At 37.9% G+C, this 24,546-nt stretch overlaps 2 protein-coding genes and 1 long non-coding RNA gene across 6 annotated transcripts; 2 read left to right on the top strand and 1 right to left on the bottom strand.

The window, feature by feature from the left end:
* Positions 1-4,124: 4,124 nt before the first annotated feature.
* LOC124070030 (cAMP-dependent protein kinase inhibitor alpha-like) lies at positions 4,125-9,304 on the top strand. 2 transcript variants are annotated; one of them, XM_046409637.1, is made up of 3 exons: positions 4,125-4,182; positions 4,913-5,103; positions 7,190-9,304. In XM_046409637.1, exons 1-3 carry the CDS (start codon positions 4,169-4,171, stop codon positions 7,264-7,266), a joined length of 282 nt encoding a protein of 93 aa, XP_046265593.1. In that variant the 5' UTR covers positions 4,125-4,168; the 3' UTR covers positions 7,267-9,304. The 2 variants fall into 2 exon arrangements, with proteins under 2 accessions (XP_046265593.1, XP_046265592.1); XM_046409636.1 differs by having other exon boundaries at positions 4,913-5,129.
* A 448-nt stretch (positions 9,305-9,752) lies between these two features.
* lyn (LYN proto-oncogene, Src family tyrosine kinase) lies at positions 9,753-24,226 on the top strand. 3 transcript variants are annotated; one of them, XM_046409106.1, is made up of 13 exons: positions 9,754-9,930; positions 12,470-12,606; positions 12,935-12,977; positions 13,815-13,920; positions 14,487-14,585; positions 14,936-15,039; positions 15,153-15,302; positions 15,557-15,709; positions 18,034-18,216; positions 19,719-19,795; positions 20,828-20,981; positions 21,461-21,592; positions 22,558-24,226. In XM_046409106.1, exons 2-13 carry the CDS (start codon positions 12,475-12,477, stop codon positions 22,758-22,760), a joined length of 1,536 nt encoding a protein of 511 aa, XP_046265062.1. In that variant the 5' UTR covers positions 9,754-9,930; positions 12,470-12,474; the 3' UTR covers positions 22,761-24,226. The 3 variants fall into 3 exon arrangements, with proteins under 3 accessions (XP_046265064.1, XP_046265062.1, XP_046265063.1); XM_046409107.1 differs by having other exon boundaries at positions 9,755-9,930; positions 12,470-12,546; positions 22,558-24,225; XM_046409108.1 differs by lacking the exons at positions 21,461-21,592; positions 22,558-24,226 and having other exon boundaries at positions 9,753-9,930; positions 20,828-21,408.
* Positions 11,490-19,089, bottom strand: LOC124069716. Its single transcript, XR_006845091.1, has 3 exons — positions 18,980-19,089; positions 15,550-15,701; positions 11,490-12,584 (listed from the first exon to the last, which is right to left on the bottom strand). It is a non-coding gene; the product is annotated as an uncharacterized LOC124069716 (long non-coding RNA).
* Positions 24,227-24,546: the final 320 nt, after the last annotated feature.

Here is a 24,546-nt window from a genome sequence, read left to right as displayed (position 1 = left end):
ACCAACAGTGTCGTATCAGCTGTGCTGGAGTGCAGAAGTCAACCATTTCCAGGTAAACTTTTCCTTTTTGACATCCCTGAAGGCAGTTTCAGCAAGCAAAAGTAAACCACACTGTTTTTGTGATTAACCATACCATAACATCCAATTTTTCTGCCTCTGTACTTTATTCCATCCTAACAACTTAGAAACCAAACCTTCCCCATTTGTTAAAGTGAGTGGAAGAGAATACACAGTGTATGCACAGACTAGACACACACAAGCCAAATCAGGACAAAGCTTTTACTAGAGGGAGTTTGAACACAATTGGAGTCTGCAAAAAAGGTCTGTAGCCCAGTTGAACTGAGCTCTGACTCTTTTCTATCTCTGGCTCTATCTATATCTGTCTCTCCCTCTTTCTTTCGCTCTTTCTTTCACTTCCTCTTTGTCTAACATTTCTTTGTTCAGCCAACTGTAAGCGATTTCCAAATGCCACAGTCAGTAGCAAGCTAAATCTTGCACACATTGTTCTCGCGTGCTGTGTTTGCTTCATTGCACAAGAAATGACTTTGGATGTTCGAGATTTTCTACACACATTGCTGCCAAAATGTCATACTTCAATGGAAGGAAGAATCAGCAACTGAAATATGACAGCACATAAGCATATGCACAATGCACAATTTTAAGAGCCTTGATGTGAACGCTAAAAATGCAATATGAGTTACCCTGTAAAACTGTATTATTGGGTATTATTTATTTTTTGTATCAAGAGCTGATTTATTTATCCTTACACAGCACAGGTTTGTACAATGAAATGACAGGTATGCTCTCCTTGCACTGTTTCTTGCAGTATAATCCATTTGAGCTATTCTTATCCGTAGCTTATCCTCCGCTGCTCTAATGATCTGACATCTCCACAGGGATCATTAAAGTTTCATCTGACCTAATCTCAAAATTGAAGTCCCCTTAAGCAAGGCACTTGCCTGCTCAAGTGAAGCTGCTCAGTGTCCATCAGCGGGAAATGTATGTTGCACTGACAAGCTGCTTGCGGGTGTGTGCGTGTGTGTGTGTGTGTGTTATGCTGCAGGGGAGAACACGTGCTCCTTTAGACATATGTTAACACTAAAGAATATGTCGAGCTGTGTCTATTGGATTCAAAGCAGACAGTGGTGGTGAGACAGTGAGGTGAGCATTCAGCAGTGATGAGTTGTTATCTCCACAGTGTTCTGTCTGGCTTTTGCAACTGTCACAAAGGGACAGGAGGAAAAAGAGAGAACCTGTGATGTGAAGTCTGTGTGTTTATGAAAGGCTTAGGGGTTTGCATGGAAATCACAGTTTACTCTTCATTTGTGTATCTGTCATCCAATCATCAATCCATGTACATCCAGCTAGTGTTTGAGGTGGCAAATCAAAGTAGTAAGATGTCTGAGTATTTTTCAAACATGAAACTACTACCATACATGATTGAGAACTTTTGTTTATAGATACCATTTACATCTGGTATTAATATGCGATCCATATCTGGATAAGGTATCTAGGTAATGATTAAGCTGGTGGACGTGTTAGAAAACATGGAACTTAAGGATCAAAGGAGGAGATTGTGCTGGATGGGCTCCACTTCTTTTTTTTTTCTTTACATTTTTAAGCCATGCTAGTAGCACAGCTCTGTGTCTGGACAACATCTGGATGGACTGACATGAAGTCTTGCACAGAGGATGAATCCTACTGACTTTGCTGATCCCTGACTTTGCTTTTAGCACCACCTTCAGGTTTAAATGTGTAGTTCTAAGTGAAATATCTTAGCATCTGTGGATGTTTGGTAAATACACTGGCATGCTGACATCAGCCTTGATCACACCACGAGCATGGCTCTTGACTCTGAAGTATGGTTTTCTTCTGAAAATACGGCTTTTTGTCCAAACAGCACAGACATTACAGTGCAGTTGTGGTGGTCTGTCACATTCAGTAAGACTTCAGTTCAAATTCACTGAGCAGGCATTTACACCTAAAGGGAAAATCAGCGGTATATCAGTTGTTCTTACTGTAATGCAAAAATTGTAGATTGTAAATTGAAGATATTCCTGTTGAGATAAAATAAGATGTAATGTATGTCTGTCTGTGTATTCAACATCTGTTAGTCAGTTTTGAGAGTAACAGTGGATGTTTTGGTGGAGTGACCCTTTTGTTTGCATTTGGATTACAGATGACCCCTTTAGCTGCTCGGTTGCACTGCATCTGACTTTTTGCTGCTATCAATGTCTCTGTAACGATCCAGCTTTGAACACTCAGTTCCACCTCTAACATGTTCATTTACTGCACTGTAAGGGACGTTCTGATAAACAACATGGCCCTATTAAAATAGAGATATCACATTTTTATGCTGTAAACAATTTTATACCATGAAAATGAGTAAAAGCATGTGAATATGACAAACATATTTACATGACAAGGAAATACTTACAATGGAAATACTACCTCAGAATTAGACTTGACTAAGTGTGCTTATTGCCCGTTGCTGATGAAAACTAAATATGAAAAAAAACTATAAGTGAGGTTACGTGAGTTCAAACAAAACAGTTTTTACTATTCTCTTTCCTGAAGAGGTTAACACTGCAAAACATATCACAGTCCATTCAAACAGAGAGACAGGAGGGGCAGCTGACACCATTCTTTAACAACATGACTTAATGCAGTATATTTTAAGTATGACTAATACTTGTTTAAATTCATAATTGTGCCGGTGTTATGGACCAGTAATCATGGCCTGTTGGCTGATTGTGTGGAGTGGCCTATTGTGGAGGCATCAATTACAGAGAGACAAGGTGCAACTGGAAAAAAATAAAGGACAAGATTACAGAGAGGTGCAGCAGTACAGACATCCACAGCTGTGCCTCTGTGGCTCCTGTCAGTAGCACAGATCTGAAGGTAAAGTAGCACTGCACAGCTTCTGAACCTGGTGGGAGTGAGCTAATCTCAGCTCTCTACCACTAATCACATTCCTTTTCAAAACTTCCCAAGTCTGTCCTCTTGAAACCCTCCACCTCAAGAGGAGAAGATGTTTCCACAGCAACACGGTCAGATGTGCTTCTACCGGCCACTGTTTGAGCTGGAGTCATGACTGTTTGAAGGTCAACACCGATAGTGTTTCCTATATATTGCACTGTTATTTTTCTTTCATGAGAAAGACATTTAAGTCATCCACACTTTCTCTTTACAATATGGAACTATTAGGAAAATCAGTGTAATAACAATAGAAGTTCATTCACTTATCTTATCTTTTTTTGTTGTTTTGTTTTTTTCCAGATTAGAGGTGGTTATTATGTAGCACAGGTAGCTGTATTTTATTCACACTGACAGCACTGCCATCCTGTGGTATGAATAAGTATCTTGCATAATTATATTGTTACAATTATATTGTATCATAAGGCTTAGAATGGATAGTTATCAGGAGATACTAGCGAACATGAATGAATTTACTTAAGAAAATACCCATTTATCTAACTCTATTCCCAATATAAGCTGTGCTCTAGATGGCTTACTATCCACTGCCTCACATAATCCCATAGGTTGTACAATAGCTGTGACAAAAATAAAAACATGTGTATAAAGGAATAAAACTCCTTTATACACACCACTTGGACTCGGAGTCCAAGTGGTGTGGGAACTGTAGATCCAAGATCATGTTGTTTGTATTATTATATTTGTCCAAATTATTCTACTAGATCTCATTCCATTTTATTTATATTTCTAATGTTCTTACATTCATGCTTTATCTTTTCAAATTGTCCTCCTACCAATGTTTTTCAGTTACATTTGACTTCATTTTTGGTCTCCACTGTAAGACAAACTGAACATACTCAAATGTGTTTGACTTACATAAATAAACACAATGATCTGCTTAATGTGGGCTTTTCCTCTCCATTTACTTTAACTAAAACCTTGTAAGTCTGCATTAATCTACAAAAGCACCCTACTGTTACCACTGATGTACATTTCTTTTTTAACCGATGTTAAACAGCCAAGTAACCAACATCATTATTTCAGTCGTTTATGTGAGATTTCCAAGGTGATCCCGAATGCAGCACGAGCCTCTGCGCCTCTCAGAGCTTTCTCCTTGCATCCTTTTGTGTCTCCTGTCCAATCAGCGCTCAGTTACGGTTTGCCGGCTGCTCATTGGTCGCGAAGGAGGAAGATGCGACAGCAATGGTGAATAGACTTGGGACTTTTGAAACCATCCCACTGATGTGATTAATATTCCTAAATGATTTTCATGCATTGACTCATCGTGGAGTGTGTAGTGTAAGGCCTTTGGATTATTACCTTTTGAAGACTGGTCGGTTTCGCTGATTTTGAGATTTGTTTTGTTTGTTTCGGCGGATCGTTTGATGTGATGTCGGCTCCGTGGCGCTGCTTTGTCGGTGAAGTCACTCCCTAGAAATGTAGCTAGTGGTTACAACACTGATACAGCCATCAGCTATCAGAAGGTGAGCAGGTGCTGAAACGGGACTACGACACAACACATTCTGTCGTTAGTCTTTATGGGAATATTGACTTGGTGCTCACGGTTTTATCCATGACACCTGACTTGTGGGCCCAATTATTACGTTCTGCCTGCTGTAGCATGAGACTGTACACTGGGGGGAAATGAACAGGAAAACTGTTACTTGAAAGTAATTCAGTGCTAGAGGAAGAAGTTAAAAATTATGTAAATAGAAATGTAAATATTCACTAACATTTGTAGACTTGCATGTGTCATTGAAAAATAGGCATATGAACTTTTAGGCAGCTTGAATATTACATCAATAATATCTGTAGTAGACTAAACAGTGTTTAGAGAATAAGATAAAGCTAATTCATTGGCACACTCTGATTGCTGAAGCTGAACCACAGGAGGTGTGTGTTTAAGTGTTTAAAGCCACAGCTGCTCTCCTTGCAGGTATTGCTGTGTGGACGATGCACGAGCGATGTCTGATGTTGAGGCAGCGTACGCAGACTTCATTGCATCTGGCAGGACGGGACGCAGGAACGCAATGCACGACATCCTGCAGAGTCCCACAGACCCAGAGGGACGTGAACTGCCCCTCACCCTGTCTTTGTCCCAGCTGCACATTAACGCAGGAGGGGGAGGTAACCTGCTGCATGAGACTATTTCAGTCAGTTCCACTTTTACATAAATTGTTTATATATTGTACAAGGTATATAGCAAGAGAAAAGTTCTTCACAAACATTCCAAACTATATTATCTGAGAGTGCAAATTTATCATGATGGTAATTAAAATAAAGTCATAGTGTGTTTTAGTGTACTTTGAACTGTGGTCTGACAGTCACATGTTCTTCAGGGTTATTGTAAAGTTAGAAGAAGGCACTGACAACGTTCTTTACAGGCTGCAGTACACTGAGGATAATGTTCCTGATATGAATTTAAAAATGATCTTGTTTATCTTCTGTTTCTTTTAATTTTCTCAACATCCCTCATGATAACTCTGTTTTCCACAATGGTGATTTTGGAAGGAGCAATGTTGGAGGCATGAGGTGTGCGATCTGGTGATTTCAGATTGTGATCGATCTTGAAGTCGCAGTCTGCTTTTCAGGGGAAAAATAGAAATCATGACATTTAATGTTTTTGTACTTCTGTTTCCAAACAAACTAATATCATTGACTAGCAAACCACTGCTACTTGAACAAGCAAAGCCTGATGGAGCCAGCCAGGTTCTTCCTTAGGTGACATACCCTAAATAATGCACCATGAGTTGCAGCTAGTAGAATGGTAGATGAAAATTTTGTGTTAAAAAGATCTGTCTTGACTGAAATACTGTATTTTAACGGTGCAAATTGAGAAATTCATAGGTTTATCTTAAGCCTGGCTACAACCGATAGGGCATTTTAAAACTGAGAAAACAGACGGCAGTTTAGATCATGAACCGTAATTAAATAGATCATGATATTACTTTTTGGCTTGATCGCCCACCCCTAGTGGAGGCCAACTGATCTGTAAGCTAAGGTTGTTAAAAAAAACAATGTCATCCACGACAGTGAAAAAAGCCCAGTTACCCTTAATAACAACTTATCCAACCAGTTAATTAATTGCACGACGATGATGAAGTTGTCAATGTCTCAATTTAAGTTTGGTCCTTCATGGAGAGTTCAGCCTGGAATGGGTGTGGCACTGGCTGCAGGTGTGCTAACATCAGTTGCTACCGCAGGAGACAGACACAGTGCACTCATCATCTTTGAGACAGATTTTCTGTTTAACCAGGTGTTTTCTCAGGTTAGACGCACTGCCCTGGGCAGCTTTGCATTTCACATTGCAGATATCACAACAGGCATTGCCTGGGCCGAGTTTTAAAAAGTGTGTTTTCCACTTTTCAGGGCAACATGTCTTTCTTTCCCTCTGTTGGCTAACATGTCACTCAGACATGATTAACATAACATCCATAACCCAAAGCTAAAAATCAGAACATTGTAAATCTCTCTGCTCAACGGTTCTTTCACAGAGAGTTTTTAATTTAGTCTTTTCTTCCACTTACATAATTCAAGATGGATCTGTTCAGCACCCTCCAATCCAAGCTTGCAGTCTTTTGGGGTCAGAGCCTGTGGCAGCACCCCCCCACTCTGTGGAACTCTTCTGCCTTATATACATTCAATGCTGCATCCATTGAAATTTTTGAGAAAACTCTTGAAAGCCTACATGTTTATTTTCTTTGTCTCTTCGTGTGTAAATCGTCCCTGGGTTCCTTGAAAGTGGCCATAAAAATGCTAACTATCATTATTATTATTATTATTATTATTATTGGTATGTTCAATATCTTAGTTAAGGATATTAGCATGCTAATATTTGCTAAGTAACACTAACATACAATTAAAGCTAATGCAAATGTCATTAGTTTTACAGGGATTTGGTCATAAAAGTATTGAGCAAATTGAAAGGTTCACCTGATTATGGCACTAAATGAAAACTGAGAGGATCCTTAAAATTATTAGAATTCATCTTCTCGAGACATTCAGTGTCATTCAAAACTTCCTTGCAATCTATCTAATATTTTTTGAGATATTTCAATCTGACTCAATAGGCCAAACAATAGGCCAACATTGCAAGGTGGATTAAAGATAATAATGACTGGGCCCAGGAAGCACGGTAATGCATGCGAAACACACTAATCCTATTAATATTCATGTCCTGTAGATAGTAATTTTTCTTCCCTTTCCTTTGCAGATGGAGATGACACTGAGGACAGCCAGAGCTCCTCTTCCTCCTCGGCCCACAGGGATGCTGAGCAGAGGAACAGCTAACCAGCCACACACTCCTGCCAGTGGACAGAGAGCTGCAAGATGGACTCCAGCCACCAGTGTGATGAAGCCATTTGTCCTAAGTGGGCTGGTAGCTGGAGGGTAGCACCACCACTGTTGAGGCACCCATAAGCAGGGCACTGACCACCCCCCACCCCCTCCAAAATCCACTCTGGAGGTGCTGTGCTGTGATCTGATCACCCAGTGCTCTCATATGTCCTTGTGACTCTGCTGTGCACTCGAAGAACAGGCGGTTGGCAGGGGTGTATCAGTGTTGGAGTAAGCAGACAAATTTGTAGCCCTTGTACAGCCGATTTTACTTTCAGTCGTAGTTATTAAACACACAGGCCAGATGATTGGAATCATAGCCTGAGAACCTCTGTGAGTTTTGTAGTCGTGCAAGCAATTTGTGAGACCACTGAGACGTGCTAATGTAATGGTCACAGTGGGAGTAGCATGTTTGTAGTGACGCTGATAGAGATTATATTGCCAGCTAATGGCTTGTGCTTCCTTTAAATTGACAATACTGTAGAGGGAATTGGACTACTTGGCTGTTGTAGAGCTGGAAAACACCATGAACAAAAACCTTGAGGCCTGGTAACTTCATCTGTGCAAACGTGTGTTCACTGATCCTGTTGTGTTTGAGGAACAAAACCTAGTCATATGCTGTATGTGAAACTGGTATATACAGAAAAAAAAACAGGAGACAGTAGGAGTACATGGACATTGTGGTGTGGCAGTGTTCTGTTGACACCAACAATAGTTAATAATAGTGAATATGAGTGACATATTTTAATGAGTCAGTGGTTTAAAAAAATGAGGATAACGTACTGTCTTTTAAAATATTTATACTTCTTATTTTTTACTTTTCTAACGATGCCGTTATAATCACAACTTTAAATGGATGGTATGAAATTTTGGGAAATACACTTTGCTTGGCTTCAAATCGCCACTGGTACCACTTTGATGTTTGAATGCTAAATATGTAGCTGTAATCAGCAGATTATTTTAGCTTTAGAGGATAAAAAGCTCAAATTGGGAAACAGCTAGCCTGGCTGTGTGCGAAGCTAATATCCACCTCCCAACACCCCTAAAACTGAATAATTGACATGCTATATCTTCTCTTTAAATTTGTCCAAAAACTGAAGTATTAAAAGAGTCAGTAAACTTCTTGTCTATAGCCAGGCATTTTTTTTTATTTGACATGTTAATTTTCAAGTTTTATAAGTGCTGGTAGCGAGACTGTCTTATCTTTTGGACAGAGTCAGGCTACCTGTGTCTTTATGCTAGGCTAAGCTAAAACTTGGGAAAATGTGGTATTTATACTTTTTTATTTTATACTTTTTTATTAGCCAAGATTAGTCAAGCGTAACCCTGCTTTGCCTGTGTTGTTCATCATGTACTTCAGTTATCTGTGGGAGGAGCAAAAGTGTCATTTAGCCTTATTATAGGAAACAGATTTTGATTTATGATCATCAGTTAGGCAGTTCAGCAACTGTAATGTGAAGAAATGTATTTCCTAAAATGTCAAACTATTCCTTAAATGTAGATATGCAATACTCAGTGGAGCTTCCAGTAAGTGTAACATGTTTGTGTGAAGGTTTCTGTCTCAGACATTGAGGCTGAACCACATTACTGCTTCTTCCTGTAAGAATGGATACATCCCATGATCATCATTCGCAAAGACCTTCATGCATGCACCGTAAAAACTGTGTATTTCATTATTTCCCCCCCCCCCAGTATAATCTTACTATAATACTGCAGCCTGACTACGTGTCATTCTCATTCAAGCTAATAATAGGGCCAATGAAACTGATTTATAACACTCATTCAGTCAGGTTTTCAAGTTGTAAACTGCCATGTGACTGCATAGTGGCTCTCACACACTCTTCAACAATACGCTGTAAATCTAGCTGTTCATAATTCAGCATGTAGAAGTATAGGGGGCAATGTGGCATGATTTTAATAAACGTGTAGCTGTTGGTCTGACTGTCTATAATCATATTTTCTACCCAATGTGTCAAAATAAATAACAAATGACGGAGAAGTGCTGTTTTTGTCTTGTTGTTCTTCTGCCATTTGGCCAGCAGGTAGCACTGTGGGAGAATTTATAAACTTGACGCTACAACATATACGGCACTTTAAAAAACGCTGGCAAAAATACATTATGTTTAACATACATGTAACCACTATTAACAAATTAAAAATTAAGCATTTAATGAAAATAAACAAGGTAATGTGTTTCTACTAAAATATTTGTAGACACTGTCAGAATAAGAGATTCTGTTTGTTCATGTTTTTATGACATTGTAAAACTCTTAACACTGACAAATTTAGTGTTTCTGTACATAAAGAGCTAAAAGACTGTCTGTCTCCTGTGCACCACTGTGTGCGTTTGTGAGCCTGTGTGTGTTGCTGATTATGCAAATAATCATTAGACAATTGTACCAGGAAGTTCGGCAAGAAAGAAAAATCCCCCACCAGTTTCTCTGAGTTCCTCATTCAGGGCGAGTGTAACAGTGCGTGTCAACTGGCTGACCTGTCAAACCAAATACCACTACTCTGTCAGTCAGTCTGATGAAACACACCGAGAAAAGATCGAAAGACTTGGCTGCTATTTCACATTGGATGAACTGTTTCCTTAACAAAGGATACTCACTCAGAGAGGTAAGTGCAAATTCATGCGAGGTGTGAATGACACCAGATGTGAACTGATTGTGGCTTGAGGTCTTATCTGATCGCGTTCTATGTGCACCTTTGTAACTCTGCACACAGAGTTAAAAAAGATGATCAATTTGTGGCAAAAATTGTTATCTTGACTGACGAGGCTGAGAATTATAGGCTTAGCTGTCAATTTGAATGCATGAGTCAATTTCAGAGAATTACTTGAAATGGAGTGTGTTTAAAAAAAATTACTTAAATTATGGCTGGATTTTTCTTAAATGCCAAGGGCTAATTTATACTCAGTACGGATGGTTTTATCAAATTTCAAGTATACCTATGTTTTGTCATAGTTTTAAAAAAAGACCTCTGATTAAAAGTATGTTTTGTAAATTGCAATAAATCACCAGCTTAATTTGATGTAAACTATACACTATATACCATAAGACACGTCATTTAGCTGCATCAAATTTTAGCAAAGTTTATCACCTCTCCTATTCTTTCTGAAGGAGGAACTTTAAATGTTGGTTGTGGAATAGCACACAAAATGTTTGTATGTGTGTGAATGAGTGTGTGTGTTAATCTAATCTGGTTAATCTGGTAGTTTACAGACTGTCATATATAACAGAGGCACTAAACTAAATTAATTACATAATCAGTAACGAACTGCCAAAGTGTTGGTGACACCATTTTTATTCGCCATCCCTATATTAGTCCACCAACTAATATACTGTCATTCAAATTCATAAATATCTATTAAGCAATGTTAAAAATACACTAAACACCAAAGTGTGGCCCAAAGCCTTTGTCCAAACAAGTCACATTCAGATCAGTAAACAGGAAACCAGGAGGCTGAAGGTTCAGGTCAACCCTTTATGATTTTGATGATGCCCTTACATTCATTTTAGTAACCACAATGAGGTTTGAATTTGTGGTTTTGAATAAAATGTCTCAACAACTTACAGGGAGGTTTTATTTTAATTGTCATTACAACCATGTATGTGTAATACACAGAGCAATGAAACAAAGTTCCTCCAGGATGCTACATGGTGCTACATAAAGGAGTACACATATTGAGTATAAAAATGAAAAAAACACACAAAAAGAACAAATGTACGGATAGGTTGCAATAAAAGTTATTAGGCACACCTGTCTCGCCCTTTGAACTGAACTGTATTAACTTTAGAAAGCCAAAGTCCAAATATCAGTTGTCTACTGCTTTGGCTTAGGATCAGCAAGTTGCTGAATAATGACATTCCCACTGGCCTTAGCTGTACGTGGTGAGAAGTGCTGGGCAACCTGCTAACACTTTAAACAACGGCTGGACACAAAATAGCTTTGTAGCGCGAGTGTTAGCATACTAAGATAAAGCTGTATCCGAGCCCAGCAGAGTTGCTAACATGGTCGAAGACTCTTAAAGCCTAAAATACACAAACAGCACGCATCAAAAAAGCCACACTTTTTTCTATGCACGACCACACGCTGGCAGCAGCCAGGCCACTTCAGTATAATGGTGGCCCAGACATTATGATTTTATTCACTAGTACGTTGTTAATCTCTGCAAGCACATTATAATGCAATAAAAAGTAAACTATCACAACCAGTAGAACTGCAAGAAGTAATTATTCTACTGTTGTGGCAGTATTGTGGTTAGTTTAAACATTAACAAACATGGAAACTGACTTCAGCAAACAAAATAGAGCAAAGTATTTTATAAAATAAGGAAAGAAGAGAAAGGCAGACCTTAAATAAGTGTTGAAAAGTCAACACTGAGCATTTACAGTAATAAAGTATATGTGTGGGCGAGTGTTACCCTAAAACTACTGCACAGCAGGTGACAGTGGGATGTATGTTAAAAACTATTATGTCTTCCGCTTTAATTTCTTTTCTAAATTACTGCACACTGCTGAAAGCCTCATGTACAAAGTGTCACATGCAAAAAAAAAACAAGCCAACAAAAAAGAATTCAAAGCGCCCACATACTTCTCTCCATTCAACTTGTTGTCAAGCTGCCGTCTAGATTCAAGCTGCTAGGGTGACTGACAAAACAAAAGGTACAAAAAAGCCATTGTCAAAGTCTGCTACAGACCACCACAGAGCTACGCACCATACTGCATTAAACTTTCATACCATACTCATCACTGTCGAGGTTTGTGGTCTCTTTGGTCGTTACTTTTGTGGTCCCTTTCCATCTCCCTGTGAAATACCATTATTTGTCACACAGGAATCATCCCCTGAAGTTTAAGCCTTAAAAGATTTTGAGGTCATTTGGTTTCTCATATGTATTTGTATGCACTTGCATGCGAATGTTATTGTGTCAGTGTTGTTCTGGCTTGAGGCTGGGGAGGCCAGCCTCAAGCCAGAACAGCAACAGAGGAAAAAACAGAAAAGTTTTTAAAAAGTTATTTTTCCATGCAAAAGCAGAAAAGTAACAGGTGCTCATTACCAAATATGTGAAGTCTTTGTTTCACCAGCTTTAAATAGTAAATGTGTAACCGTCCAGTTCACCCAGTTCACTCTTTCCTTTTCTCACTTCCTCATGCAGGCAGGATGGGCTGCATGAAGTCCACATTGAGCGAAGGTCTGAGCAGAGGTGTGGAGGGGAAGATCGGCCAGCAGACTGTACGTACTGAGCAAACGCACTATGTCAGAGACCCTACCTTCAATACAAAAAACAACATAGTAAGTAGTCAGACAACATCAGTGAAGGTGAAAATAGCTATGATCAATGAAAATGACTTAATTCTCAAAAGAGCCTTTTATAATTCAGTTACGCCCTTTGCCACTGATTCGGAAAAACAGTGACTCAGATATTTCCTAATCACCACAACTTCCCTGACTCACACAATGATGTCTTTCAGGAAATGAACTGAATCTCAAAGACTGTAGTCTGTCAATTAAAAATAGAAAGATAGATAGATAGATAGATAGATAGATAGATAGATAGATAGATAGATAGATAGATAGACAGATCTCTCTGACTGTGACAACTTGTGCTACACCTTTGCAGAATAATTCCCTGTTACCTGGTCAGGTGTTCCAAAAGATGGAAGGTAGGCTTCATTCCTATATCTCTTAATGTTTTTCTTTTCATCTTTACTTTGTTTTTGTAAAAATCTTAGTGTTGATAGCCAAACAGTTTGTTATGGAAGGTAAAGGTGGGGTGGGAGGGTAGTTTAAGAAGTTAAAAAGTTCTTAACTTCTTAAAGTTCTTAAAGATTAAAGTTCTTTTTAAAAATATATCAATATGTGTCACTTTTCTGCCATCACAGCTCAAGAAAACACTATTTTACGGTTCCATTTGCACTTAAAATGCCGTAACTTTGTAAAAGACCCATTTGATTTGGGAAAGTCAGCTCATGAGCTGAATTTTAGAAGGTAGCCAGAAATAACTTGTGGCCAATATTCACATGTGAGTACTGTAATAACATAGAACTATACTGGAGATGTTTTGTCATCCATCCACAGTTAATGTGTGAAATGAAGTTAATAATTTAAAAACTATAAAAAGGTATTCAGGTGTGTGCAAATGACTTACAACTAAATATTTATTATAGACACACAAAATGGGTGATTAGTGAAATAAGTAGAGAGATAGTAGTACTATTCCAGACAGACTAGACATAATTAATTAAAAAAAAAAAAACTTTTTCTTTCAAAATTTTTGTGAGTCTATTCAAACATTAGTAGAGGACAGTGGCTCCTTGATGACAATGACACATTTACTGTCACACTGTCATATTTAGTTAAGGTTGCTGGTAAATGGTTATGCAGTCACCATTTGTGGGTATTTTATGCCTTGTCTGACTTTTCTGTATCAATGTTGTAAGAACACATGCCTCCGTGTGAGTATTTAACCTGTTTTTGTATTGCTGTCTGTCCTCTTATAGAGCAAAAGGGGGGTGATAAAATAATGGTTGGCCTTTACCCGTATGAAGCTGTGCACCCTGACGACTTAGGATTCAAGAAGGGAGAAAAGATGAAAATTCTGGAGGAGTGAGTGTCTGACGGGAGACTGACTCAGCTTCAAGAAATGTTATTTGTCACTTTTATACTGTATGATATAAGGCAAAAACCAAAGATAAATGCTTACATGATCTCCGTGATGAAGTACTGTTTCCGTTACATACAAGGAGACCGCTCGAGTTGGGCACATTTCCATTTTTCAACCCAAATACACCCACTGGTCCATTCATCATTATAGATTCTTGCATCACCAAAAAGACTGTTGAAATTCATAGGACATACTATAAATTATCCAAAAGTTTTAAATGATACCAATATACTTAAAGAAATACTTGTTAAATGGTGCTTAGGAAATTAGAAAGATTACGATTTGGCGTTTCCTTTACTTTTACAATTACAACAAAGTGTTGGCACAAGCTGATGAATGTGATATGTTAATGTATAAAGAAAATTATCGTCTTGTACTTTAAAGCCACTTAAGAAAGACCCTTAGTCTAGCACTTTAGAATGCTTTGGTTTTAGAAAAGGTACTCTGTCAACACCGACAGTCAAGGAAAGTCAATAACTGTGCTTGAATACATTGATATTTCCTACAGACATGGGGAGTGGTGGAAAGCAAAATCACTGACAACCAACAAAGTAGGATTCATCCCATCCAATTATGTTGGCCGAGCTGACACTATGGAAACAGAAGAGTGAGTAGCTGCATCTCAACATATTACTTAATGTTGTTCTCAGTACACAGTTTTTGGGTTGTTTTCTGAAAAAAGACATTATTGTCTTTATTTTTTATTCTGGCAATATATATAACAATGCACAACATGCAAAATGACTTAATCTACATGAATTAGAGAGTCAGTTCTGTTGAAAGATTTTATTTTATTACAGCTTTATTAACTTGACTTATGTCATCTATCGATCACAAAAGAGGATTTTCAAGCTTTAAGGCAATCGAGGTACCATTTGTAAAAATGGATGAAAAGCCGACGTGAATATGACAAATGTGTCCATTTTGTATATTCAATGTCTTTCCTGTTCATTGCAGTTGGTTTTTCAAGGACATTACAAGAAAAGATGCAGAGAGGCAGCTGCTGGCACCAGCAAACAAACCAGGCTCTTATCTTATCAGGGAAAGCGAAACATCAAAAGGTAGGGAAATCACAACAGCCCTGAGAGACAGAGGTACGTTCACAAGCATGCCCCATTTGCAGTACTCGTAGGGAAGCTGCTCAATCTCTTTTACTTTTTCTAATTTTACACAGGAAGCTACTCATTGTCCATCAGAGACATGGACGCCCAGGGCACAGATGTGGTCAAACACTATAAGATCAGGAAGATGGATAATGGTGGATACTACATCTCTCCTAAAATCTCCTTCCAGGACATTGGTAGCATGATCAAACACTACCACAGTGAGTAAGGCTCTGGAATGATTGAATGTGCTTAATATCCTTTATTCAAACAATGTCATCCTAACCTTCAAAGCTGCTGTTGGTATGCTTAGTATCAGCTGCATATACCTTTGTTTGTGAAAGAAATAGAATGCCATATAGTCCCAGTATTTAGAGAACACTTGAATAGGTTATTGATTATAACAAAAATTTTAAAACTGAAGCAAGGATGTTTTAGTTCTCATTGTGTGCGCGTGTATGTGTGTACCTTCAAGACAAAGCAGATGGCCTGTGTCGTAAACTGGACCGTCCATGTGTGAAGCCCAAAGCCCAGAAGCCCTGGGATAAAGACGCCTGGGAGATTTCCAAAGAGTCCATTACGATGGTGAAGAAACTCGGAGCCGGGCAGTTTGGAGAAGTCTGGATGGGTGAGTAAAGAGAAAACGTAAGACTTAAGTTAATTAGTAACAACAGAAACAGCTTCTTGTCCTTCACAATGTCATCAGTTGGGATTGCTGAGAGTTGCAATTAATTGTTTTGTTTTAAGGGTTTTTATTTTTAGTTCAGTTCATTTACTTCAGAAGAAAAAAATGATGCATTAGTGCATTTTAGTTCTGTTTTTATCTGCCTCCATCATCCATTCATCGTCAGGACTCTTGGGGAAACCAAACTTTCATGATTTATCTGTATTATTTTTATTAGATTGCAAATTGGCCATGTGACAAACAGGTAGTGAGAGGAAGAAAAACAAGGCTATCATGATTACAAGATGATTTGCATGAATATAAATATGGCTTGGATCTCTTCCTGAACAGATTTCACCGTTAGACCAGAAGATGGATTTATTAGTAGTCCAAACAAGGCAGTTGTGAAAATACAAACAGTAACAAAGCTGACAAAAGGTAACTTGCCTTAGCAAAGTTAGCTGCTGTTAGCTTGCTCAGAGGGGAAGTCACAATTGGCTCTACATGAAGCAGATATCAGAATGATTACCACATTATAGATTTGTTGGAATCAAAGTTCACAGTAATTTCTAAGAACAAACAATCCTTTCTCACGATGCAGATGGCTGAGAGGCAAGTAACGCTATTTACCCACTTAAGTAATGCAAATAATTCAACTGGTCTTTGAGACGGTAAAGATCCTATTTAAGAAACAATGTGGTTGTATGTGAAATACTTTAGAATAAAAATAATTTCGAATATAAATTAAGAAACACAAACATCCACAACACCTTTGCACACAATTGCACCAATCCACCCCCAAGTCACTTAAAATAGTTGCTTTAAATACCCCCAAAATGCCACGTTGACTTTGGTGACTGGGTAAAGGGGAATGCTTCTTGTTCAGTTGTGCAGGTCTGAGGATTTCTAAGTCCTTTCCCATATTTACTGTACTGCTGCAAAAGTGAACAGAATGGGGGAAGTTCAGTTTCCCCCTAATTAAAACAACAGTGACTTCCATCTTTTGTTACCCATTAGGTCTATTACGTACCTCTGCAATATAAACTGGCACAGGAAGAACACATTCGTGTGTGCATCAGTGTTATTATCTATGTAGGAAGTGTTTGAGTCTCAGGGGGGATTTGCATCAGAGGTTTGGGAGTAGTTACGCTGCATGTGCACACCAAAGGGGTGTGTAAAGACACCTAACAGAGAACAGATTTTATTACACAGTTGCCATGCTGTGGTTTCACTGTTTCATTTGTGATAATGATATCATTTACATACATACACAAATTTGTGGTTGTCAAAGGAGTTTGTTCAATCTTAAAAAGCTGTATATCTGAACTGTGTATTCACTGTGATGCAGCGATGTGTTTAGATGCTTTGCATTCATGACCAGGATTAGAAAAGAAATGTATTCAAACTAGGAACAGCTGGTTTTACTCACAGTGTATTATGAATGGCTCAAACATTGACTGACAATGAAACACCAACAACGTTACAGCACGAAGTGTGCAAAAATACACTATATAGACAAAAGTACTGGTATGGGGCTGTTGTTCAGCGGTTGGGCTCGGCCCCTCACTCACTTCCAGTGAAGGGAAACCTTAATGCTTCAGCATACCAGGACATGTTGGACAATGCTATGCTTCCAACTTTGTGGCAACAGTTTGGGGAAGGCCCTTTTGTGGATTTGTGGAATGAAATATGTAACTTGTTACATGACAGAGGGAGGAAATCTCAGTTGGTTTAGTATATACACTGCTGTATATAGTCTTGTACTGGTATGGCGAGGCGCTTCATTGGAATTGCATGGATATCACTGTATGATTGAGTTAAAGCACTTTTATGTGGTCAAACAGCTGCTGCATTGTTGTAAGTGTGATTGTGTATTGAGGGACAGGCATTGTGGGATTGATCCATGAGAGGCTAAATTGTCAGGATATCTCCTCCTATAGACTTAACTTCAGATTATTCAAAAGCTGTTACTATTAATGTTACTTCCTGTGATTTGTATTATTTTGCTAAATGGAATAATAACTGATATATTGAGTGTAACCATGCATCTGAAAACAGTTTAGTGACTGTATGTCATTTGTGAAAGGCTTTAGACTTTTGGGTTAAAAGAACAACATTTCAAAGAGTTACAGCTTTCTTTTCAAGTTTTCAAGTTACAGCCTGTTTGAAAGTAGCAGTCCAGTGGTCATGTGGCACAGAACTTTAAAACCAGTCAAGCAGATGATGTCATACTTTAAAGGAAATGTATCAATATTCTCCCTTTTCCACAAATATCTCTGTGCAATCAGCTTACTACAACAACACAACCAAAGTGGCGGTGAAGACGTTGAAGCCAGGCACCATGACGGTTGAAGCCTTTCTGGATGAAGCCAACGTCATGAAGACTCTGCAGCACGACAGGCTGGTGCGACTCTATGCTGTTGTCACCAAGACAGAACCCATCTATATCATCACTGAATTTATGGCAAATGGTAAATGAGCTTTATTATGACATATGTAGTTGACATTTTTACCTGCAGCTTACTTCCAGTGAGTGCAATAAACTTGTATTGTTAGATAATTCAGACCAAGCATACAGTATTAGGACTTAGCACTGTGGAATACGGTGTTTATGCAACCACACATTGATCCTTGGACATAATTTCATAAAAGAAGATTGACAGGCTAGTTAAGTAAGTAAAAGGTGAAAGAAATAAACTCCTGAAAGAGGGAGCCTAACATTATGCACCAGTGTACATGAGGACACAGACACTACCCACACGGAAAGAAAATATATTAACATATATGTTTTTTTTAAATCTATGCCACATATATTTTCTAACATATGTGCACATATTCAACTATAGTTGAAAGACATGTTCATATATTTTCTTTCCATGTGGGACTGTATAGTGAAAAAGGTGCAACAGCAAATGATGCTCTGCTGTTGCATCATGTCCATCTATCCATCCAGACTGATAAACTGGACTAAGTTTCCATTTTCAGGGGACCACTTCCTGTTACAGATATGAGATGTAGTTGAAACCTCCAAAAATGTAGTAATTGTACCTTTAAATCCGTTATGTTATGCATAGTGTTTTCAAGGTCTAGAATGAACGTCCTTACTAAACAATATACTTCTGTTTCTTCAACCATACGTGGATATTTTTTTAAATGTTCTTTATCAAACACTAATGGGAATAAATGACATCACTACGATCTTAGGTTACATAAAATATTCTAAAGTCCACTTACTGTAACGAGCTCATTTTGTCACGCCGTGATGTAGCAACATTCCAGCAAAAAAGAGGAAAAAGTTGAATGTAAACACGTCCAGTTGCACGGAGACAAAACAGACTTGGCTTTGCTTCCACGTAGGAAATGAGAAATATCTCAGCCCGTCGTTTGTTTGTACCGAAGCGACCATGTTAACGTTACAACAGCGTGTTTCAACTTGATTAAACAAAACAACAGAACACGAGAGCAGCGCCACGCATGCAGCCGGCGTAAACAAACTTTTCAGTTGCCAGCAATGCCCACAATGCACTGCGGCTGTCCCGCTCCGCTACGTCACACTTGCGAGCCCTATAGCCTTCTAAGCCGGGTGTCTCGGTTCAGCTTTGTGAGTCTGAATGTGTAAGCTGTTGTCTTATACATTGAATTTTCTTCTGCAAACCTCAATCTGCATTGAATTAAAATAAGTGCAATCATACATACATTTTGTTTTTGTGACAACATATATGCACATTATTTGTAAATAAGGTGAGATATATGCATTATGTATGACATATATGCACCTGACTGTGGCATATATGTGGATAAGTCATATATGAAACATATATTTCCTATATATCCTCATACATGCACATATATGGCCCTAAATATGGCACACATGCAACATATATTGGGCATATATTTGGATATATGTTCATATATTTCCTTTCCTTGTGAGTAAGATTGTTTTGATTCTAAGATTGTTCTGTCTTATCTTCAGGGAGCCTACTAGACTTCTTAAAAAGCGACGAAGGATTCAAACTGCAACTACCCAAGCTCATCGATTTCTCAGCTCAGGTGATTTTCACACTGTCCACAATGCGCTGCTTTTTTCCTCACAGCTCGATGTCCCGCATGGTTGTGAAACATCACTGTTTCCATTGCTGAACCGAAGGAGGAACAAAAACCAAAAGTACAAACAGGACACTTCACTGTTAAATCAGCTCATGTGTTGGTATGTGACTGCTGTTCTTCTCACCATGCTGGCTCAGAAAGTCTGTGAGAGCCGATGAAGGATGATGTTACTTAGCAGCAAACATGAAGGCAAACCTTATCCGAAGCAAATAAATTATGTATTAACAGAGTAGAGTGATAGAGTTTTTGTAATAGTTAGTACTAAATGATGTAATTCATTTCTAGGAAAATTCTTGCAAAATAATTATTACGAAATTACAGACGTCTGAACTAAAACACTACTGTTACCTCTGCATAGTTGACAGCGGTGCCTCTTGCTCTTGATGTGTAACTAAAGATTAAATGACAAATAAATTAATCTATATTGTAAAACTCAACTAAGCTGAGAGGCTTAAAATACATTTTTGTTTACAAAGTTCTTAGTTAGCTTTAGCAATTAATCAACATTTAGTTATTATTCTAATTTATTGATTAATCATTTTGTCAATAAGATGTCAAAAATAATGCCAAATCCAAATGTTATGTTTTCTTTCGCTTTTTGCTGAGCACCAGTAAAAACCCAGTATGTTCAATTCACAGTGATGTTAAAGAGGAAAAGGGTCAGAGGCAAACATGTGAGACTTGGTAGCCACCACTATCACCTTAAATGTTTCAGTTTAAAACCACAGCTTTTGTTTATTAGAAACTGGTGTTAGGTTCCTGTTGGGCATAGTCACTCTATAACATCAATTACCCCACCACTCATTCCCAGTCTTTAGTCTGTTTGAATACATACATGAATGATTTTGTATGTGATATAAGTTAGGCACTGCAGTGTCATGATGTCTGTACTATGTGTTCATTAGTTTTATTTTGATTTGTTTGTTTGTTTGTTTTTTTCATTCCTGCTCATCTGTATTTTTGGTGCTATTGCAGATAGCAGAGGGCATGGCGTATATAGAGAGGAAGAATTACATTCACAGAGACCTGAGAGCAGCTAATGTCCTGGTGTCAGAGAGTCTGCTATGTAAAATAGCTGATTTTGGACTGGCAAGAGTCATAGAGGATGACGAATACTCTGCCAGAGAGGGTAAACTTTGTGTGTGTGTGTGCGTGTGGGTGTGGGTGTGTTTGTGTGTGTTTCTCTATTTTTCTCTCTTCTGAGAAAGGCTTTTCCCATCACAGATGTGCTGAGTCCCTGATCGGACACTTGTGACGCAAATGAAAATCATCTTTTCTGAAGCAGAAGCCAAATCTATAGTTTATTTGGCAAGACCACTGCTCTGCGTGACACTTTTTGTTTCATTTACCAGTTGCGCTCCTTTTTCTCTGCACCCATACCACAGTGGCCAATACCTCTGATGGCCTTGAACCACACACACACTCTCTGCTTCCTTTCATTCTCTCTCTCTCTCTCTCTCGTCGAGAACACATGATACAGACTAGTACAGGCTGTTGTGCAGAGACAGAATGAATGTTTCTCACTGTCATAATGTGAAACCTGATTGAACTCTGAAACTATAGGAAAATTAAAGAGCCTGTGTTTGTATGTGTGTGTGCCATCTGCAGGAGCCAAGTTCCCCATTAAGTGGACCGCTCCTGAGGCCATTAACTATGGCTCCTTCACCATCAAGTCAGACATGTGGTCCTTTGGAGTTCTGCTTTATGAGATTATAACCTATGGAAAAATCCCGTACCCAGGTAAATATTTACTGAACTATGTGATATGGCTGATTTGTCATTATTGTTACTATCCTCAACTATTGAGGTAATCTCATAATGTTTTCATGTATTCACAAATTCTTTTATTGCGTATTACTTTGTGGAGTCATCTCAGATGTTCAGAACACTGAGTTAGAGGTAGCGGTTACAGCAATGTATCAACTGAAATGATATACATAAGTTTTAGGATTAGATTTTGATCCTTTGTCAGTTTTTGTCAGTCCAGGCTCAGGACCCTATCATGTCATTTGATATTACTTGGTAATCAAGGTTTGTTTTAAGCAACCAAATTGGGATATGACATTGTGCTTAGTGTCTTAACTGGAGCATTGTGTTGCCCTCTACTGGTGACTTTCTGAACCGCATGCAAAAAATTCTCTTATCTTTTACCACAACCACAGTGTGACAACAGAATCAGGTCTGTTGTCACTGAGAGACAGACAGAGAAAGAATTAGTACAGAGCATGTGGTTGGTGATTTTTTTATACTAACGAATTGCCCGTAAGGGGGAACAACCCCTTAACGCTCATGTTTTTTACTGTGATACTTGTGCTAGAGTGGATGATTTGTTGTTGTCGTTGTTGTTTTTTTGGTTTTTCTATTTTTGTTATGCCTTTTTTATTTATAAGGTGTAGGGTATGATTTGCTATAGCTGATTCTTTTCTTCTTTAATCTGTCCATCGGTGGAGGCCTCCACTATGGGACTACTGATGAAAATGAGCTTTTAGCTATATCTGGTATAATTTACATTGTCACTGTATGTAAAAAAACATTACGGTAACACTAACAACCTCTGCAACAGCCACCATCATCAATTAATCACAACTACTAGGTCTAAGACAAACACAGCAATACTTCTACAGTGCTCTCTTTCATGTCAGTTTGAATATGTATGTGTGCCGACTGTATATTCACACCTTCACGTCTGACTGCGTTGTCCTCAGGTATGTCCAAAGGAGAGGTGATGTCCTCGGTGCAGCATGGCTACCGGATGCCTCAGCCCCACAACTGTCCTGCGGAGCTTTATGAGATCATGATGTCCTGTTGGAAGGACAAACCTGAAGACAGGCCCACCTTTGATTACATGCAGAGTGTCCTGGATGACTTCTACACAGCCACAGAGGGACAGTACCAGCAGCAACCATAAACAGGGACATTTCCAACAAATAAAGACATTCCACATTCACTCCAGATTATACTTGGAGCCACATTAGTTATATATTTTTATTTTTTGTAATTTTTGTATATCTATATCTACATACATTTATATATTGTACATCTTTAACAGTTGCTTTTTAACAACCTACAGGTTCCAGAATATGCTATATTGTCTCTACTGAATGAGTTATTTGTCTGCTCAAATTATATTTACTATATATATATATATATATATATACTATATTAACTATATTTAGGGCACCTATATTACTCTAGGAGAAGATAGATTTTGCACAAATTTCATAAAAACAGATGGGCATTTATTTTATTTTTATTCTTTGACACTAGAGTCTTATTTGCGAAGGCATTGCTATCTATATGCTCTAAATAGACAGTTCCATTTCAGTTAAGATTGGATACAGAGGGCTGAACAAGCAGCAACATTATACAAAAATTTTGTAAAGCTAAGGTAGATTATAGCAAGGTTAATGTATTGCTTCTGTAGAAACAGCTGCCTCTTAGAGACTGATTCTATGTAAACAAAGTGACAAAATGGAAAAGGTTGACATGCTACATATTGAACCAGCTGCTAAAATGGCTAACAGGTAAAACAACACCTTTTCATACCGAGCAAACATTTAATGATCACCCTGACTTCAGAGCGATTAATACATCATTTTATTGGTGTTATTCAAGTGACTGAATTGCAAGGCACATCTCCCAGGCTGTAATTAGTGGTGGTCTTTTTCAAGTAGAAAACGCAATCCTCCTAACTGCCAGGTATGTTAGAACAGCATTATATGTTGTGACGATCCATGATAATATTTCCATTTGGGTTAATAGTTAAGGTGCAAAAAATATATACATGTAAGATATACACATTGTCTATACATTATCACTATGCATTTTACATTTCATGACTGAATATATCATAAGCTGTTCTGTTTGTTTGCTGTTCACTAAGCAGTGAAGGGTTGTGCACCTTGAAGTCCACTTCATATTGAAGTGCTGTAACTCCTGCTTGTTTTGTTTGTCTCTGAAGCCTGTACTCTTTCTTTATCATTTCCTCATTTCACTTATGGTTTTTGCATAATCAAATGCGTGATCTAGCTTTAGAAGCTGCACTTGATTTTGAAGTTTGATGGTTCTTGGTATTAAATGAATAAAATTTAAATGTAACCTTTTGAACATTGGGAGCATGAACTGTCTGTTTGTTTGTTATTTAATGATTATTTGATTTGTGTGCTTGTTGTTAATTCAAATGAGAACATTTTGTATGAACCACAGTTATAGGCAGTAAATCTTATTCTGCGTTAGATGCTTTTACATACATTTAGCTTGTATTTAAGTGATGTGGCTGTCACATGAATGAATATCCATTGAAGATATGATATGTAACATTTCAGAATAAAATGTCTAAAAATGGATTTATGTTTGTTGTATATTCTGTTGAGTTGCGTGTTTACATTGTTTCAAACATTGAAGTTTATAATTTTATTCAAGCTATCAGTGCATTTCATTTGGTTGCCTGAATTTGACTAAACATAACATGACTAAAACTTTAAACCATTGCCATGTCTGTGAACATTTCTCCCTGAGGAAAGAAATTACATACTGTGCATTTAATTATGTTCTTACTTAAATCATATGGAAATTGTATATTTAATATTTAACCCATTTTAAAGTTCCCAAAATAATTATAACCTTTAAAAATACGAAACTTAGTAACAAAATGAGAAAGAAAGAAAGAAAAAAAAATGTATAATATTTTATTA

The sequence above is a fragment of the Scatophagus argus genome, chromosome 13, assembly GCF_020382885.2.
Source record: "Scatophagus argus isolate fScaArg1 chromosome 13, fScaArg1.pri, whole genome shotgun sequence".
Taxonomy (NCBI): Eukaryota; Metazoa; Chordata; class Actinopteri; family Scatophagidae; genus Scatophagus; species Scatophagus argus.
This window is presented reverse-complemented; position numbering and strand designations above follow the sequence as displayed.

Excerpts from the sequence above, each read along its gene's own strand:
- LOC124070030 (XM_046409636.1), top strand. Across the intron at positions 5,130-7,189 it reads TGCTGCATGAGACTATTTCA|ATGGAGATGACACTGAGGAC; the intron begins GTCAGTTCCACT and ends TTTCCTTTGCAG.
- lyn (XM_046409106.1), top strand. The coding sequence starts at position 12,475 with ATGGGCTGCATGAAGTCCACATTGAGCGAAGGTCTGAGCAGAGGTGTG. Across the intron at positions 12,607-12,934 it reads TCAATACAAAAAACAACATA|AATAATTCCCTGTTACCTGG; the intron begins GTAAGTAGTCAG and ends ACACCTTTGCAG. Across the intron at positions 13,921-14,486 it reads AAGATGAAAATTCTGGAGGA|ACATGGGGAGTGGTGGAAAG; the intron begins GTGAGTGTCTGA and ends TATTTCCTACAG.